Genomic DNA, 20,613 nt, shown 5'->3' on the forward strand with positions numbered 1-20,613 from the left:
TGCTATGTCTCTTATAGACTTTGTGTCTAAGAGTATGGAGGCATGTCCTTGGGAGATCATGGATTCGTAGAAGGCCTTACCTAGGTTGATAGAAGCATGCTTGCATTAGTTATCCTCTACATATTAAGAAATTCGAATCTGCATGCATTTTGCATTGTGCATTATATTTTGCTTGTGTTGTGTGTTGCGTGTTATCTTTTTTATATCTTGCTTGTTAGGTTGTATTATTGTTACGTGTTGTTTGCTGCTTAGGGGGTAAGGAAGGGTATTAGGATAACACTGTCTAGATCTGGGGTTCACTATGTAATTGTATATTACTTATGATGCTACTTATTCTTTTCAGGATACCATAGTTGCCAACCTTGTAGAGGATGCTCGTGACTTAGGACGAACCAATGTAGGTTTTACGGCTTTTTGTAAATTCTTACTAAGTATATTATGTATGGTTTTCAAAAAGGATCCGAAAACTATATACGTTTTGGTAAGCATTTCTCGTATATATATATATGTATAAGACTTGGATTTCTAAAATTTATATGGTTATACTGACTGATATTAGTCTTGTCCTACTTACACAACTCGAATCCGCAGTACGGGTTGAAAAGCCTTAGGCCAGGGGCGAGAGGCTGGACTCTTACGGTTGGACGACTCGGGCGAACGAATTCATTTCGGAAACCTGCGTTGGCCGATTGCGGGCATTTAACGTGACGCTCCTATTTTGTTTATATTTTTATAGCGGGATAGAGGTGTTACAAGGTGGTATCAGAGCATGGTTTATGATGCTATGGGAAACCATGGTTTTTAATGTTTTATCGAGTAAATGTGTTGCAAAAAGCTATTAGGAAATTGGTTCAGTCACTTGCTAGAGTTTAGGTAGATTAGCCTATAGGATTTACCCTTTTTGTTTAGGTTGGCTTACCCTTGTTGTTAGTATAATAGGTGGCTTACCCTTTTACTTATATTTCTGTGTCTTAACCTTTTTTTTTGTATTATAGTATGCCGCTAAAAAGATCTCGTGGTAGGGAGTCTGTGGAGGAGGAGGGACGGTCCTTGGATCTGCCGTCCAGGCGATATGACCTTCGTGAGAGAGTCAGGGGTAGGTGGGTGAGGAAGGATGTGGTCGAGTGTTCCTGAATTATGTCGGAGACTGGATCGAGCGATACGGTTGCTGATTTTGGTCTTGCAGGGATAGCTGCTATGCCAGAGCGGATTATCCGGGAGGATGTGCAGATAAGGGATGGGATGATGATCGATTCGGATTGTGAGGATGATTTTGTGATCACGGGAGTGAGGACGGTGGAGCAGAAGCTGGCTTCGGAGGGACATGAAATCGTGATGGTCCATGACTATGTGAGTGTTTCCTCGAAAAGTTCTGCCTCGCCATCCTTTGCACTTAGCCTATATTCACCAATATCCTATGAGTCAGATCCGAAGGAGGATCAGGATCCACCGATTTCTCCATACGTCCCGGAGGCTGTTGATCACTCTCCCGATAGCCCTTTTGCACTGTTATGGGAGGGCACGTCCCCCATACTCCGTTTCGAGGCTGATATGAGGGCTGACGCTATTCCGACCTTTGATGGGGGCTTCACATCGGGTATCAAGATACTGTTCTGCTTCATCTGTGGCGAGGATGGTCATTACCCGCAAGACTGTCAGTTCTACACGCAGTACATCCCATGGCCATTGCTTGTCTCTACTGTGGAGAGTATGAGCATTATGCGGCTACCTGTATGCTGATGAGAGATGACGGTCAGATTCTTGCACCGACGTATACTTCCCTATCTCACGTAGCAGGACCATCATCCCCATTGATTCCCAACACCGAGGATGATCTTTTTCTAGGTTGTACCTGTTCGAGGTGTAGCTTAGGGTTACCGTGATTCCCCTAGGAATCATAAACCTTAGTAAATATTTGGAAACTAACCCAAGAAAAGGCTTATGATTTATGATGGCGTGGCAGAACTGCTAGAGGAAACACTCACATAGTCATGGACCATCACGATCTCATGTGCCCCTGGAGCCAGCTAATGCTCCACCGTCCTCAATCCCGTGATCACACAATCATCCTCACAATCCGAATCGATCATCATCCCATACCCTATCTACACATCCTCCCGGATAATCCGCTCTGACATAGCAATTATCCATGCAAGACCAGAATAAGCAACTGTATCGCTCGATCCAATCTTCGACATAACTCGGGAATACTCGGCCACATCCCTCCTCACCCACCTACCCATGACTCTCTCACGAACGTTATATCGCCTGGACGGCAGACCCAAGGACCCTCCCTCATCCTCCACAGACTCCCTACCACGAGATCTCTTTAGCGGCATACTATAATACAAACAAAAAGGTTTAGACACGAAAATATAAGCAAAAGGGTAAGCCACCTATAATAGTAACAATAAGGGTAAGCCAACCTAAACAAAAAGGGTAAATCCTATAGGCCAATCTACCTAAACTCTAGCAAGTGACTGAAGCAATTTCCTAACAGCTTTTTGCGATACATTTACTCGATTAAACATTGAAAACTATGGTTTCTCGTTGCATCATAAACCATGCTCTGATACCACCTTGTAACACCCCTATCCCTCTATAAAAATATAAACAAAATAGGAGCTTCATGTCAGACGCCCGCAGTCGGCCAACCCAGGTTTCCGAAACAAATTCGTTCACCTGAGTTGTCCAACCGCAAGAGTCCAGCCTCCCGCTCGTGGCCTAAGGCTTTTCAACGCGTACCGCGGACGCGAGTTGTGTAAGCCGGATAAGACTTATATGAGTCAGTATAACCATATAAATTTTAGAAATCGGAGTCTTATACATATATATATATATCATACGAGAAATGGTTACCAAAACGTATATAGTTTTCAGATCCTTTTTGAAAACCATACATAATCTACTTAGTAAGAATTTACAAAAAGCCGTAAAACCTACATTGGTTTGTCCTAACTCACGAGCACCCTCTGCAAGGTCGGTTTACTATGGCATCCTGAAAAGAATAAGTAGCATCATAAGTAATCTAGCATTACTTAGTGAACCCCGGATCTAGACAGTGTTATCCTAATACCCTTTCTTACCCCCTAAGCAGCAAACAACACGTAACAATAATACAACCTAACAAGCAAGACATAAAAAAAGATAACACGTAACACACAACACAAGCAAAATATAAAGCACAATGCAAAATGTATGCAGACTCAAATTTCCTAATATGCAGCAGACAACTAATGCAAGCATGCTTCTATCAACCTAGGTAAGGCCTTCTACAAATCCATGATCTCCCAAGGACATGCCTCCATACTCTTAGACACAAAGTCTATAAGAGACATAGCATTCTTTTATACTACATCGTCATGTAGCGCCCGGTCGGTAACGATCCAACCTCGAGCCTTCGTATGCCATAACGGAACGGAGTTACATGCGACGCACAACATACAGACGGGATCCTCATGGTTCGGCTAATGCTAGTCATCTAATTAAAGACTAACTAACATGACAACAGACTCACATACTATCATGCATTAATCTTATATGCAAAACTCTACTAGTCAAACAACTAAGCATACTTAATTACTACTAATCGTAATTATTCCCCCTAATTATGGTTTAACTAGCCCTAATCATGCTTAGGAAATACTAATCCTAATTAGTCATCACTAATCCTAAGTAACAATTACTAAACCTAATTAACTATCCTAATCAAGGATTAAGCGAATAATTAAGCTAAGTAATCATAATTAACCTCCTAAGCTATATTAAGGAAATAAATGAATAAACTATCCTATTCACGTGCTACTTCACGTGACTCAAAACTCACTTGGATTTCCCGAGCGGTTTGGCTTATAAAGGTTTCCTCCCGCGAACTAAGCTCTTCTCAGCGATTTTTGGGTCTGAAGAATCAAATGAGCAGAGAGGGTATTTATATGGGCGTTAGGTCGGCTATGGGGAAGCACGAGGTGGCTCGGACCAGTCTGAACGCAACAAATATCGTCCCACGGGCATTCCGGGACACTAATCGGCCTCTGATTGGTTCCTTCCGTTTTTTGGATAAACATCATCCAAAAGTGGATAAGCAAGAACCTAAATGGATAAGGATGAACGGCTTGTAGATAAGCTTGAGCCTTAACGGATAAACATGAGCCACAATTCACTCATGGTCGTCCGTTTCCTCATTCCGGCAAAACCTACGATCTGTCACTGGACCGCAAGAACATTGATAAGACACACTCCGTCCCCAATGTCTCATGAGGGTCCATGATACAAATCAAGGCTTCCTTAGGACTATAACACGTTGCATGCCAGAATTAACTGAGTAAGCCAGCAATCGTCACTTATCCACATTCTCCGATCAATCCCTCGACCCATTCACATATCCAACTGCGCAAATGGATTCCCCTCAACCCTCTAAGGTTTCCTAGTCTTTCAAAGGTTTCCTAGACCAAAACTAAGGTTTCGTTAAGCTACCTAGTTCTTAGGGCTAGCCTAATGGTTTTGGGGTTTACGGATAGTCGCATCGTAACTAAGCTTGGCCCGTATGATGGAGAGTCATTCCTTTACCCGTAGACTTGATCCTACTCAATGTTCCTTACCCATGACTTGCCACACTAAATGGCCGAACTAATCTTGCCTTTTCTTGGCTTGATCTCGCATTCTACTCGACAAACTTTACGTCCAGCCGCATAGTCAAGGTCAGGGGCATTACATTATAACTAGTATGTAATTCTAAATGTATAACTAATTATTCTTAGAAAACCCATATTATAGCTATATGAAAACATACACAATAGCAAATAAATAAATGATCTATAATTCTATCATAACACTAAAATATTTGTTTTCAAATATTGTATTATAGCACATGTAAATGTCAGAATTAAATAATTTACCGCTTTACACAAGAGCTATAGTATAAGCATATTTTTTAGCACAAAACGGATGCTACACAAATATATATTGAAGCAAAATAAAATAGCTGTTGTACTATGATATACGATAACAAAACACGTGGTGCTATATGAAAATACTTAATAGCGTTTTATATTTGCTATCGTATTCGTCAATTGTGTAGCAATTAAAAAAATGCTATAGTATGGGTTATCCCTAGGATGGCTGCCTATGTCATAGCATTTGTGAATTCGCTAAGTTATATGTATGATAACAGATATTTTGCGCTAATAATGTCAAAATTTCTTGTAATGATTGGGATTGATTCTAATCTTCTTCTTATCCAAATCGATTTTTGAGAATCTCAAAGTTAAGTTTCCTAGGGTCTTTGTAGGGTGTCAAAGCAAAGATCGATAGTTATAACCTAGAAAATAGTCGCCCACATAAAACTATGTACACCAATGTAGGGGTAAATGTGTAACACGTGGAAGAAATCCAGATTGTTACTTATGAATTGTAGGATGAAGGTATGGGGCTAAATGAAATGTTTTTTGTTGCTTGGAGCATTGAAAAATTGCCTTCAACTTGGAAGGATTTTAAGATCTATCTAAAGCATCTACAAGAAGACATGTCTCAAGCAATTAGTTCTCAATCTTCGAATCGAAGAGGAAAATCGTAAGAATGAGAATTCTGAGTTTTGTTCTATGGAATCAAAGCCAATGTAATTGAAGGAAACAAGTCCATATTCAAGGTCTTCAAGAAGAACAATAACGGTAAGAAACCGTTCATTTCACCAAAGGGTTTTAACAGCAAGAAGAAGCCATAAGATGTTGTTGGATGTATGGAAAGCCTGAACATACAGCCAAGGACTACCGCCATAAGACGGAAAGGACATTGTTTGAGATGCATGTAACACAAACCTTGTCAAAATCAGTTTGTTGCGGTCGATTCAGAGGCAAAAATGATGACAAACTCTAATGATTGGTGGGTTGACACGAAGCATGTGTGCTCTTACGGGAGTATGTTCTCAACGTACAAACAAGGTTCTAATGAGAAAAACTTATCATGGGAAACATGAGCACCACGACGATTAAAAGGAAAGGAAAAATGGTTATAAAACTCACATATGGGAAGAAATTCACACTCATGAACGTGTTCCATTATCAGTCACTACTCGCAAATTTGTACACGAAACCCGATTTATTTCATAAATATTACACAACAAGTTACCAAACATTTATAAGTTTTATGGCCAAGGCCTAGCACAAAACTACTCTCGGTTCCTATTGTCCATCACGCCCTCTATTCCCCACTACAGGTTTCCTGCAAAACAAGTAGAATCATGAGTAATGTAAGATTACTCAGTGAGCTCGGGATTCCCTACAACAGACATTAGTTTACCCCAACCCAAATACCCAACATGGAACACGCAACAGAGAATGGCAACGTAAGGTAGATTGCCGAAGCAAATTATAAAGCATGCAAATGCATTAAGACTCCAGTTTTACTAAGTTTTAAAGGGCCCGATATGCTGCCTTCAAAAACAACACCAAACACACACACTCCCGTGATTTCCTGCGTTACAACCACAAAGGTATTCAACCGGAGCATCACTACCAAACGCTACACCGTCGTGTAGACACTCGGTCAGGGTAGCTAGCCCCGTCTCTCCGAGTTCTTCGCACTACATGGCGATCAAGTAACAACGTTACAAAACCCCATGATAGCACGGTTCACTACGAAGGTCAGACATATCACGATCGTGGCACGCTTATGGTCTTTGCCTCCTACCACAAGCACCATGTACCAAGACCCCAAAGTTTAAGATATTATGAAACATATGGTTCATTCAAACACATAGAATCATCAATATCCCAACACAATCTCTCAACAATAAACAATAGCATAAGAATCTAAAGATCACATATGCAATCGGATATAACCATTCACACGATCCATATAACTCACGAAATCAATCAAGAATGCATGAGAATATGATTATGAAACTCAAACCATTATCCATAACTCACTCAGTAACCAACAGAATGCGTGCAACGATTCGGGCAGAGTTTTCGGCTACAGGACCTTAACTTGAATCGGATGGACGGTTTTCACTCGGCAGCCTCTCACTTTTGCTCACTTTCTCTTCACAAAACAATTGGGGTTGAGTTGGTCTTATATAGGCAAGGCAATGGCGAGTCAGCATGTCCATGTCTCAGGCGCATGGGCATGTCAAGGAAAGTTCATCGATCCGCCCGTGGTGACACGCTCGTCGCTCTAGCGGTTGAGCGACACGTGGCCACCCAAACTTCGGCTCCACGCAACTCAAATTCGGCTCCAAGCAACTTTGCTTGGGCCCCAAGTTAGCCGAGCCACCCGTCCATGGCGCGTTCAAAGGTCCGGTGGGGCAAACTTCGCCCACGGTACACCCGATCTTGCCCAAACTTGCCCATTCGTGCCCAAACTTGCCCATCTTTGCCCTTTGATTTTTCATTGTGTTTTGGGCACTTAATGTCAATTGGCCATGCATTCGAGCAACTTTCTAAAATTCGGACTCTTGCCCGTGGCCAATGTCCTTATGCGGGTAACTACAGGGTCGCAAGGAACGGGCAACCTTGAATGCTACGCCTGGACCATCCCCCGGAAGCTTAACCCCACAAAAATTTTTGTTGGATCCGATGTCAACTCTACCCTTTATTGGACGATTAACCTGAACTTAATTCTTTATCATAAAGAGGTGTTAGATCAGGGAAATGAGCATATACATTAAGGACTTCTTATCCCTTTTTTGTGGTTCATACCCTTAAACCCTATCCTCTTTTCAAGCCTCATGCATTCTCATTTCCCTTTTTCATTTAGCAAATATGTGCAAAAACGTCAGAGAGAAAGGAACAACACAGTTTCCCGCCACAAAGACAGAAGAAGGAAGCAAAAGAAGAGATTTTAACAAACGGCCTAAGAGTTTATTCTTCCTTGGAACCAATTCAAAGGTATGCCCATTAGATTCGGTGTTTAATAGTTCTGTTTCCCCTTCCAAAAAATAAATTAATATATATATATAAAAAAAAGAGAAGAAAGAAAAGAAAAGGAAGGAAAGGAAACATAACAACCAAGAGAGTAACGCCCCCGAATCGCCTATGGCCGGACAAGCCATGGGCGACCCAGTTACGATAACTGTGAAGATGAACGACCACGACTTAGTAGAGGTTCCAGATGAATCCAGTTTCTTAACCAAATTATAATCGACCTTCTTCCCACTAGGAACACCACTTAGGCTTGCCACACCACTTAGGCTTGCCAACCCTCGTGATATTCTAGTGTTGAGCGACCCGGACTAGGTCTTATATCATTAACCACTCGACTGCTTTTAAGAAAACACTTTATACATAGTATATAGCTTATGCTTTGCAAAGAGTTACCCAAAAATATATCTTTGTATCGGATCCTTGTTAAAATTTACATAATAACAAGTAATTTTGTAGAAGCAACGCAAAATATCCTATTTCCGGCATTTCCTAGTGTTCGTCTTCCCGCTATGGTCATCCCACTATGGTTACCTGTAAGACAATAAGAATCATGAGTAATCTAGCAGTACTTAGTGAGCTCGGTCTATGCACAAATATATCTCTAGGGTTTAATCAACTTAATAAGTAAACTTAGCCATCACAGATCACAAAGCACGTAATAAACGTTTTATCATATACTTATAATAATACCAGAATATGCAGCCAAACTAGACACATGAATGAACATTGGGCCCAGCATACTGCCAACCTTACCAAAAAGGTGCACCACAACATCAACACAAACTCCCGCATAAGTGTTTACGTGGTCTCCACACGTATGCTACTACACACACGTACATGCACACCCATACCACACGTACGTACACAACTGTGAACACCCGAGCTATAGCCACAAAGGCTTATAACCGGAACATCATTTTAATGCATCGTCATGCATTACCTGGCATACGCTCCGAGTATTGTACCATCATGTAAGTGACCACTCAAGATCAAAACTTATTGACACAATTACAACACAAAAAGGAAGGCAACAGCTTACTCTAAGCATGATTGTATTAGGTAAACCCCCTGAATACCACTTAGACACAATAACCTCATGCAGAACTATATATAAGTAGTTTACCACACCCTAAACAAGTATAGACAATCAAGTACCAAATCACGTATTAATATATGTACATAATATAACAAGGATCTAATCACAACCTCATAGCATATATCATATAAGTATAACAATATAACAAGGCAAGTAAGCCCTCGAATCATATCTCAATTCATCAAGTAAACTTAGTTAAATCTGAATTCACTTAGCCTAGTCACCAGTCCATTCCATTCCTTAGTGATATTACTATCAAGTTCATCAAATGCCCATATTGACTTTGAGATTCAAGTTCTAACTTAAGCCGAATTCCGATTAGTTAAGTCTAAGTGAGTAAGCATGCATATGATCTAAAGACTAGCTCTAGAAAACATGCAAACAAACACACAATTCGACCAAAACTCACAGATTCGATAGTTCGGAAAGTTTTCTAGGTCTCAAGCGAAACTCCTCGATCACGGTCGACAATTCCTTACTCACGGTCAAGTTTTCTCGACCACCAGCGATGATTCTCTAGTCACGGACAATGTTTCCTCCAACACGGGCGACGATTCTCTGAATTTGGGCGAGTTTCTTGATTTCACACGACTTATTAGTTGGACAACCTTACAATCTCTCTCTCTCGCCTTCAAAAATGAAATTGGGCGGAGAGAGCCATATTTATAGTCCGCCCAAGGTTGGCCAGACTGCATTGTCCGCTGCCACATTTCCGGACAGCTGCCGCGCCCATAGGCGACAGGTGTCTCGGGTGATGGCGTGGCGACACGTGGCGACCAATGTCACTCCACTGCCCCATCAGCTTCGGCTTCAAGACTCAGCCAACTTTGGCTCCAATTTTGGTTACTTGAGCCGCAAGGCACCGCGAGTGAGGTGTCCTACTCACGTCGGTTCCGCGGCCGGCGGGGCAAACTTCGCCGCGGTACACCCAACTTTTCCCATCTTTGCCCATTCGTGCCCATTCTTGCTTGTTCTTGCCCTTTGATGGTTTGGAACCGTTTGGGCATATGCGGTCAATTGGCTTTGCATTCGGGCAAAATTTTCTCATTTGGTCCTTTGGTCGTGCCCAATGCCCTTATGCGGGTCACTACAAATAGAGTCTAGTGGCATAGTTCCAATGAAAGACATGGAAACCTAAAGGAGAAATGAGCCAAGAGAAGAGAGCCCCCTCGGAAAAACCTAAGTCTGGGGGAACTGAAAGTAAGAAAAAAGTAAAGGAGAAGAAGGTGTTTAAAAGAAGAAGTGGTTGGAAACTGTGGACCTCAACCGATCCGTTCTCTCTTGCGGTTTTGCAACATATATTTCATTCGAGACTATACAGTAACCCTAAACACTTTAACTCCACCACTTAAACACCAAAAGCCCCTTTCATACCAAGCGCTGTCTACCCCGAATGACACCCTCTAATGAGAAAGTCAATGCCAAAACATTTAAAGAATGTAAAGTGTTAATTGACGTGAATTCAGAGTTCCGCAGGATCAAAGCGGATGGACAAGGACGAGAAAGGCATAGGACTATCGAGCGCTCGTTCTAACTTAACTTTTGTTTAATGTGGTCTGTAGGATATATTCGAGATACGGTCATTGATAACAGGAGAGTTCCCGCGATTTTCAAACCTCTCCACCAGAGTTGTTCTTTTGTTTGCTTGGGGACAAGCAAAGTCTAAGTCTGGGGAGTTGATAACACGGCTTTTTAGCCCGTTTTAGCTATTGTTTTCTTATGTTTCAGAGAGCATTTGGTGCCATTCTAGGGCCAATGAGAGGAGAAACACGTATTCTAGGTGCCAAGAAGGTTTTAAAAGTTTTGAAGCTAAAAGTATCAAAAGACGATCATTCTAGTGCTTCGGAAGTTTAGCATCCGGCCAAGGTATTCTCGAACTCGGTGTGAAGATTTTTTGGAATAGAGGGAAAGCTATAAGAGTCAAGATTCACGTCGAAGTCGAATCAAAGCAATCCATGAAGCCGTCTGGAAGATATGGCCCGAAGAGTGAAGACATGTCAAGAACCGGCTGTTTGGAAATAATAAGTCCAAAACACATCCGAGCGATGAGACTTGAATCCGGGCAGCTCCGAGTAGCTCACCAACGACTACTAGGTCACGCCCAAGTCTTTCCCTTTTTGCGCCACCACCATTAGGCTCCTTCCCTGAAGCCTACTACACGGCCCGATCTCTTAATTATCCAGCAGAATGACGTTCTTACCCCTAAACCTAATTCTTGGGCCTCAAGTATAAATACTTGTCCTTAGCCCTAACCCTAGGTGTGCCTTCATCACCAGAGAACCCTAGCCGTCGCCAAGAGCTGCCTCCTAGCCGTCGCACCTCTTGAAGCTTGAAGAGCACCATCTCTCTCTCTTTTTCTCGTTTTTGTGTAAGACTCTTTAAGGTGGAGCTTTGCCTCTTGTATTCTACGTTTAAAGAAGTAATCTCTAAACCCTTTTTAAGTTTTATTCATATTTTAGTTATGGTTTACTCAACCAAACTTTTGATTAGCTCCTTTGCCATGATCGAGTAGATCTCTAGTTGGGTTTGAGGGGGTTTCAAAGGGGAATTCATGGGGACTAGTAGATCGAAAGTCTAGGTTGGCGGTTTCTATGGTTTTGTTTGATCGTTTAAACTATTCTTTCTAGTTGAGTTGAATCTTAATGCTTGTATGTCTGGAACATCACCTAGTACTTGACCTTAGGTATTTCCATCTTTAGCAAAATCTCGGTTGAATGCTTGACCTAACTCAACTGAATAAAGAACTATAACCGTTGCACACCCACCGAGTGATAGGGACTTATGGGCTAGAATCGAATTTGAACTTAATGCTTTGATCTTGTATTTTGAAACCATGTTAGCGCATACTAACCGATAGGGCAACTGAGTACGCAAGATATTAGTGATAATAGCCGGCTTTCACCTACTAACCGTTAGGGTTAGCTGGTCTTGATAGAGTTTCGTATGTCCGAGAATTTGGAAGTAAGCAAACCTAACCATGTTATCACCTAGATTGAGATCTATACCTTATTTATTGAACCATGACATCCGGAGAAACCCCCGATGACCTAACGCTTCTCTCTTATTGCTTATCGTTTAGTTTAATTAGTAGTCTTTTAGTTTAGTTACTCATAGCATACAACAACCCCCTCTCTTTATTTTGGTCCTAGCTTCACTCTCTTCTTAAGGATTTCTCTGAACTACTTCTCTCATTGTGGATTCGATCCTAAAATACTACTCCGATATATTGTGCACTTGCAGTAGTCGTGTGGTTTTTCAGGTAAAAATCTGAAGCGAAATAAAACACGCATCACATGTCTCCCCATCAATAAACTGTCAAAACTTTCCGACAGATTCTAAATATTCGACAATTTGTCAGTAATTTCCAACGCAACTCCGACCAAGTTAAATTCGCCCATATACTTCGATGGATTTCCGACCCATCGAACATCCGTCAGAATATTCTGCATCTTTTTGACTGAATTCCAACAAAATATACCTGGTCATATAGACGTGCTGTTTATAGCCCTTTTTTAATTAATTAGAAATTCGTCAAAAAATCCTTCGAATACTCATCGGAAACGTTGATAATTCTCATCTTTATATTCTTCTACCCTCATTCACAAAATCATCCAAGCAACAAAATCTAACCAGATAGAAATGGCTTCTTTGAATCTGTTTAATTATTTTCGATCATGGAGAGGCCAGCCCATGCGTGATCCCAAGATGGAGTTAATTACGATGGAATATGCAGAAGGTCTTATACAATTCATGGCATTTGCGGCAAACTAACCAGTAACCATTGAATCAAAACAAATGTATTTTCCATGTTGTACATGTCGGAATCTTAGAGTTTTTCATGTATCTCAAGTTTGGATGCACTTAATGGGGAAGGGTTTATGCCAAGGTACAAAGTTTGGTTCATGCATGGAGAGAATGAGTCAATGGTGAATTATGGAAGTTGTAGCGAACAATATCATGTTGACAGGTTAGTGGAAGCAAATGCAGAAGTAGATGCAAATGCAGGTACCGTTTAGATGGTGAATGATGCTTTTCGTGAAAATGTACACTCGTTTGATGGGGATAGTGATAGATTAGTGAAACCTAATTTAGAAGCACAAATGTTTCTTAATATGTTAGATGCAGCAAAACATCCCTTATATAAAGGATTTTTAAAAGATCATTTGCCTACCAAATTGATGGGTATCAAGACGAATTATAATTTGTTCGAGAATTGTGTGGATGTGATTACTGATGTTGTGAAAGATTTATGACCCGAAGATAATCTTGCATCGGGAACGTACTACGAGGTGCAGAAATTGGTAGTTGGTCTTTGTTTACCGTATCAGGTGATAGATGTGTGCATTGACAATTGTATGTTGTTCTAGAGAGAAGATTCAGATCGCTTGACATGTAAGTTTTGTCGCAAACCTCGGTATCAAGAAACAACTGGAAAAGTTCCAATTCCATGTAAACAGATGTGGTATTTACCATTAGGAGAGAGGTTGAAGAGGTTATATCAATCTAAGCGCACAGCAGGGCCAATGAGATGGCATGTAGAGCACACAACAGAAGGAGAAATTATACATTCCTCTAATGTAGAAGCGTGGAAACATTTTCAAACAGTGCATCCTAGTTTTACTTGCGAGCGAAGGAACGTATATATTGGATTATGTACAAATGGATTCAATCCCCTTGGAAGCATGGGAGGCAGTACTCATTGTGGCCTGTTATCGTAACACCTAACAACTTGCCGCCATCATCATGCATGAAACAAGACTTTGTGTGTCTGACTATCCTCGTTCCTGGCCCAAATCATCCAAGAAGATCACTCGACCTGTTTTTACAACCACTTATATAAGAGTTACAAATGTTATGGGAGCATGGTGTTGAAGCATTTGATGTTTCATGTCAACAGAAATGTTTCATGCATGTAGCACTTATGTGGAACATCAGCGACTTCCCTGCATATGGTATGTTATCTGGCAACGCATGGAAGGTTATCGTGTCCGTATTGTCAAGATAACACTAATACATTCCAATTGAAGCACGTATGAAAAACTTGTTGGTTTGATTGTCATCAGAGATTTTTACCGTGTAACCATCCGTATCGTTGAAGCTCCACTTTGTTTACGAAGAACAAAAAAGTGGTTGATGGGCCACATCCAGGGTTAGATGACACATATTCGCTAAATCAATTTCGAGATTTTGGTGGAGCTACATCTGTTGAGGTTGGTGGTAATGGGTATGATCTTGTTGATGGTTATGGAGTTAATCACAATTTGCATAAGAAGAGCATTTTCTGGGAATTGCCATATTGGAAAGATCTTTTGTTGAGACATAATCTAGATGTCATGCACATTGAGAAGAACATGCATGACAACTTGATGAATACCGTTTTAAATCTGCAAGGTAAGACGAAAGATAATTTGAAGTATAGATTAGACTTGCCAGACATTTGTTTGAGGAAGAAGCTTCATAATATGGCAAATGGAAAAGAACCAATTCCTGTGTTCCGGTTAGATGCGTTCTCAGAGGAAGATTTTTTTATTGGATAATGCATAGTGTTAAATTTTCAGATGGATATGCATCTAACCTTCGTAATTGTATTGATCATGGGGAAAAGAAGTTTTCAGGAATGAAGGGTCATGATTGTCATGTTGTTTTGCAGCAACTGCTTCAATATTATATGTAAAATATTTTGTGAAATATGACTCTAGTATTATTTTTCTTTAATTTGTATTAATTATTTGTAGAGTTGAAGACTAATATTTTTATTAGATCAAATTTTTTTTGAATCCCTTTATTATTAAAAGGGAAGTCCAAATTAAAATTTTGTCTAATTTGACCTCAATTTTGATTTCAATTTTAGATTTTCTTCTTTGCTATTCAAAATCATTAAGGATAATTTGGTCTTAACAATCTCCTAAACTTTATATGATCCGATTCAATCTAAACCGTTCAATAAAATTAATTTTCTTCAATCTAAACCGTTCAACAAAAATAAGGAATCTATGTAGTTTTGAAATCAAAATATGATCACATTATATCCCTAAAAACACTATATTCAATCGTGAAATCAATAATCAATAATATCCAAATCATATATTACGATTCTTCATTAATCACTAGAAATTTATATTTATAAGTTTAAGATATCAAGTTTATTCAAATATTTAGTATAAGAACCAAATAAACCGATTGTCCGCGGTAAACCACAGGTTAAATCCTAGTTGTTTTTAAACTTAATAACTGTTTTCTACTTGTAATTCGTTTAGAAAGATTATTGATTATAAAGAATAAAACTAAATGTCATATTGAATTGTTGTACAAAATTAAAAAATTTGTAAAAATTATTAATTTATCGACAAACTAATACCTCTTTAAATTAATAATTTTTTCCGATCCCAATATTATTAATTTATAGTGGTTTTACTATAATATGTATTTATAATTTTAATATGATATAATCTGTTAAATAACAATTTTTTTATATGAACTGATATGCATGTATAGGCGCATTTTTCAAGCACTTATGTGTGAGATCACTCACGATTGATGCTATTCCTAATTTGGAGAAAAAGATACCAATTCTTCTATGCAACTTGGAGAAGATATTTCCACTATTTTTTCGTTGATTTCATGGAACATTTACCAATTCATCTCTCTTGGGAAGCAGCACTTGGTGGCCCAGTTCAATACCGATGGATGTACCCATTCGAGCGTCATATGTTCCATTTGAAGAAAAAGGTGAAAAACTTGGCACGAGTTGAGGGTTCTATTGTTGCCTAATGCATTAACGAAAAAACCTCAAATTTTTCAGAATATTACTTTCCTTCACATGTCTAAACAAAGAGTTGCCGACATGCACAACCCAATGATGGTGGTGAGAAACCATATTATCCACTCGACATTCCAAATATATTTGAACAAAATTTGGCAACTAAGAGAAAAATTCAAGAAGCGTCGACTAACAAAGGAAGGAGTATGGTCACTTGCATGTGTATGTGCTTACGAACTACAAGGAAGTTCTTGAATTCGAGAAGTTTACAAATATTTTACTTAATAGTTCAATAAAATATTATTAATATATATATATATATATATATACTACTTAATTGTCCAATAAATTTGATTAAATAATATTAATTTTATTTTATAGGATTAACAATGCTCAAATGCGATATGAATATCCACATTTCAAGGAAGATGAAGTTGAAACCCTTAAACAAAGCGAGTTTGCACATTGGTTGATTTTTATTTAAGTTTTTATTTAAGTTTTATGTAAGTTTATCATTATATTAATTGATTATTAAATTTTATATTAAATATTTAGGTTAGATGACCATTCTTTTTCCAGATAACGACTGGATCTTCTAGAGGTCAAGTATTTCCAATTTGGTTTCATGATTCGGTGAAAGGGCCAATTTATATTACAAAGTCATATCTGATGTATTGCAATCGGAGATATGTGTTTTAGGTTTTGTTTACCAAGAAAGAAATAGTGATCTTGTGTACTATGGATTCAATAATGCGTATCCGTCAAAAATCCGTCAGCTTAATCATTACCGATAAAATATACCAACGTGGCATATTATTTCCTAATTTTTTATGATATTCGTCAGTTTAATTGTTATCTTCGAAAAGAGGTCGGAAATTTCTGACGGTCTTCCGACTAGTCAGGGTTTAGGGTAATGATAATGTTTAATTTCTTTGCAAATTTGTGGCACAATAGTAATAAATTCAAGAAAACTTCGATTTTTCATCAATTTCTATCTTTACAATAGAAGCACATAAGTCTTTTAAAACTTCAAGTGTTAAGTATAGTGTATTCTATTGATCACTAGTATATTAGTGATGTGTTAAATATATTTTAACATTTGAAGTACTGAAATATGTACTAAACTACATCTAATTGACTTGTTAAGCTTGTTTATGTGCAATGAATAAAAGTATTTTAAAATCTAGTCTCAAACCCTTAACTTGTCAGAAATCCATCAAACATTTCTTGCAATTTTTTGATGATGTTTATATTAATTTTCTTAGAAGATTTGTTGACTAAAACTATTAAATAGCATGCAAAATAATATTTTCTATTTCCGAAAAATTTGCAAGGGTTAAAGGTTTATCCGTTGAAAAATTGTCGGGAACAAAACTTTACCCGCAAAAACAAAAAAGTTATGAGGCAATATTTTGTGGGTTCCGACGGATTTCCTTCTATATTTGCCGTCGGAAATATTTTATTTATTACCATCAATGTTTTCCCTTTCCCTTTCATTTTTAAGCTTCTTCACCCTTAAAATCCCCTCTCATATCTCTCAAATCTTACTTAATATCCCTCAAATATCTCTTAATATTTTTTCAAATCTTCAATTCTCCATCAATTTCTCTGAAATCTCAAATCTCAACTCTTCCTCAATCTGTTTCAAATCTCTCTCAATCTCTCCACCGTCTTCCTCAAAATCTCAGCAATTATGTAAGTGAACATTCTCTACCATTTTCAATTAGTGTTTTAGTTATGATTTGTTGAAATTTGGATGCTTAGATTGATAGATTTAGATTGTTAGTGATAGGTTTAGGTTCATAGATTTGAACTAAATTTAGGATGTTTGGACCTCAAACCTAGATGTTTAGGTTTTTAGATTTGGATGAAAATTTCAGAATTCTAGCCATTTAGGTTGAAAGATTTGTTAATTAAACAAAACTAAAAATTAAGTTTGTAATATATTTGCAAAAATATGAAACATTGCTACAAATTTAGAATGATATATTTAGAATATTTTTTAGAAATATTTAATAATTATGTAAAAACAATTTATGACAACATTTAATAATTATGTAGATTAACTTTTGCTATATTATGATAAACGATATTATAGAAAATAGATTTTAACCAAACAAATGGTTATGATTAATACTTTAGATGTCTTTTATATTTTCTATTTAAAAATAAATTTTACTTGATATTTATTTTACTATGATACCTATTAATTTTTTAACATTACAAATTTATATTTTATTAAACTGTGTACTAATATTATTTTTTTATTTGTTAGGGTTTTTTACCAAAATTTTTGTACATTTGATGCTCGATCCAATAATCAGGCGCACTCGACAACACTATCACCATCGTCCATTCCCGAGTCGCTGCAGTCAACAAACGGGGCAGACACTTCTTCGACGACTCCACCCAAAAAGGCTTGAATAAGAGAGAACATGGTAAGTAAATTTTGCTTTCTTTTTATAATATATAAAGATTTTAAAGTAAAAATCATATTATTTCTCTCTATATGTAGGTTAGGTTATTCTAAAAATAGCATATCCAAATCGATTTTATGGATGTTGCATGGGATGCTCAAATATCCTTATCCGGCATACAATGATATGCCTGGCGACGATCAAGAGCTTTGGTTTAGGAATTTTGTGGTAATGAATTTATTATTACGTACCATTATTTTGTTTTATTTACTAACATCATTCTTTTAGTTTGTAGCATGAATTTAATTGGGATCCTGTCCACACACCCTCTGTACGTGTTGCGTTTCACAAGTATGCTGCATTAAAACTTGGGGACCACATGAACACTTGGAAGGGAAAGTGGGAAGTAGGCAAGGAGTGTCCAAAAGGCTTGAACCCAGGCGTATGGCCTCGCTTAAAAGAGTATTAGGCATTGCCGGAGACTGCTTGTACCGCAAAAACCAACTCAAAAAAACCAGAAGAGCGAACGTGGTGGCAAATGTATGGCGGTGCACAATGCATGTACTTAATAGAGTTTTTGTTATATATATAGTTTTAAGGTCATTGTTTAGACCTAAGTTTTTAACAACCATTATTCTAGCTTTTGATACTTTGGAGATAACCTATTCATACATTAGATCTCTCTTCTCAGAGTTTCATCAGATATTTCAATAACAATGAATAGATCTTTTCTAACTCTTTTCTTCTTATTGATTTTGTTTATGCTTTTTATTCGAACATGTCTTGTTATTCAATGATCATGTATGAGTAGTTTGCTTGTAAGGGTTAGGGTTATATATGATTTAGTAGATCTCCCACCTGTTAGGATCTGTAGGATTCTTCATCTTTGGTTATTCTTTATGTTAATTCTAGAGTAGCTAACTAGAACTTGATCTTAAATAATAAGTATGCCCAAAAAGGCATCTATTACCAGAATTACTATTTGATGAGCCGGGTTTATAAGTGTGTAATAAGAATCGGCCTATCTACTTACGTGAACATATCAAACTCGATTAGCATGCATGTTTAGGATTAGGGATTTGCCAAGCCAATGCTGGGAATCTTTAGCTTTAGACATAGGGAGTAATGCCAAGCCAACGCTAGGTTACTCTATAATAGTGGTTTGAGTTTAAGAACGGTTCGATAACATCCTAGCAACTATTAGATCTATTAATCATCAATTTCCTTAGAATACTCTAAGCCTAACATTTTTTATCATCTTATTTTACAACCCCATAATCTGCTATTTGTTTGCTTTTATTTTCTCTTTATTTTCTTATCTTTGTCTAGCTTGATCTTGATACTTATGCCTATTGTGTGAACAAGAGCTTTGTAGAATTCGACCATAAGTACTAAAGACGATCTCTTTTTTTTGGGGAGTAAGCTTTAAGGACAGTTTGATCTATACTAGTTGTCATCCAACGTCCAGGCCCGAGAAAAAGATCAACCGCATGGTTCTCGAGGTAAGGTTTGTTTCATAACATACACTCATGTACAAGAAATTCTGTCAAACTGGGGTCGTGTGGTAGGTGTAGGTAGTCTCAACTAAAGCACAAAATATTTTTATGCCGGCCCATCACGGGATTTTGATATCTTTGCAGAGCTTGAGGAGAAAGACAAGGGGATCTTAGCTTTGAAGGAGAAAAACATGAAGATTCTTGACTTCATGTGTTCAAAATTTTCTGATTTTCTTGATGATCTATAAATGCTTTTGAATAAATTTAATTTTGTTGTTTTGTCAAATAATTTTATTTTCTTTTGTAAGATAATATATGCACTTTTAAAATAGCTTATCTTCTTGTAGTGTATAAGGTTGTACTCAATAAAAGTGGGATATATGTTGGAAAAGGCTACTTATGTGATGGTCTTATCAAATAGCATGTTGAACCGATCAATAATAAAAATGCACGTAATATTGTTGCTTTTATTTACTTGCTTGTTTCAAATGATTTATGGCATGGACAAATGAGACATGTCAATTATCATTCTTTATATAGAATGATGAATTTAGGATTGTTACCAAGACTTCATATACGACAATTAATCCCCCAATGAAGTCTATTGGTAGTTAGGAACTTTTGAAAAACCAGATCTCACTAAAAACAGTAATACCCAACGGTCCTCCTCCAGAAATGGTAATGTCAACTGGACAAAGACGCGATTCCGACGACTTTTCGTTGACGGAATCATTTTTCTCCAGCGTAGAACAAAGCGGAGCTTCCATCCCCCATTCCCTGGTAGTGTCTCTACTTCTTCTCTCTGATTATTGCTGTGTGTAAACTTATTCAAACTGTTAAGCCTGTTTTCCTTATCCTTACCTGCAACCTAACCCATAAATCCATTGTTGACTGTCTCTAAACCCCTGCATTCATGGATAAAAGA

The 20,613-nt window shown here is 38.0% G+C and overlaps 3 protein-coding genes and 1 pseudogene across 4 annotated transcripts; 3 read left to right on the forward strand and 1 right to left on the reverse strand.

Moving 5' to 3' along the window:
- Positions 1-996: 996 nt before the first annotated feature.
- Positions 997-1,740, forward strand: AT2G06904 (nucleic acid / zinc ion binding protein; the record flags this gene model as incomplete). The annotated part of the gene is made up of 2 exons (NM_147260.1): positions 997-1,096; positions 1,187-1,740. The coding sequence occupies 2 exons, from the start codon at positions 997-999 to the stop codon at positions 1,738-1,740; spliced, it is 654 nt and encodes a 217-aa protein (NP_671793.1).
- Positions 1,741-1,786: 46 nt separating this feature from the next.
- Positions 1,787-2,339, reverse strand: AT2G06906 (uncharacterized protein; the record flags this gene model as incomplete). Its single annotated transcript, NM_147261.1, has 3 exons — positions 1,787-1,888; positions 1,986-2,027; positions 2,112-2,339. The coding sequence occupies 3 exons, from the start codon at positions 2,337-2,339 to the stop codon at positions 1,787-1,789; spliced, it is 372 nt and encodes a 123-aa protein (NP_671794.1).
- A 7,430-nt stretch (positions 2,340-9,769) lies between these two features.
- AT2G06908 (uncharacterized protein) lies at positions 9,770-10,721 on the forward strand (the record flags this gene model as incomplete). The annotated part of the gene is made up of 3 exons (NM_147262.1): positions 9,770-9,937; positions 10,140-10,241; positions 10,578-10,721. 3 exons carry the CDS (start codon positions 9,770-9,772, stop codon positions 10,719-10,721), a joined length of 414 nt encoding a protein of 137 aa, NP_671795.1.
- A 2,089-nt stretch (positions 10,722-12,810) lies between these two features.
- AT2G06910 lies at positions 12,811-15,849 on the forward strand (annotated as a pseudogene; the record flags this gene model as incomplete). The annotated part of the gene is made up of 1 exon: positions 12,811-15,849.
- Positions 15,850-20,613: the final 4,764 nt, after the last annotated feature.

This window comes from Arabidopsis thaliana, chromosome 2 (genome assembly GCF_000001735.4).
Source record: "Arabidopsis thaliana chromosome 2, partial sequence".
NCBI classification, from domain to species: Eukaryota; Viridiplantae; Streptophyta; class Magnoliopsida; order Brassicales; family Brassicaceae; genus Arabidopsis; species Arabidopsis thaliana.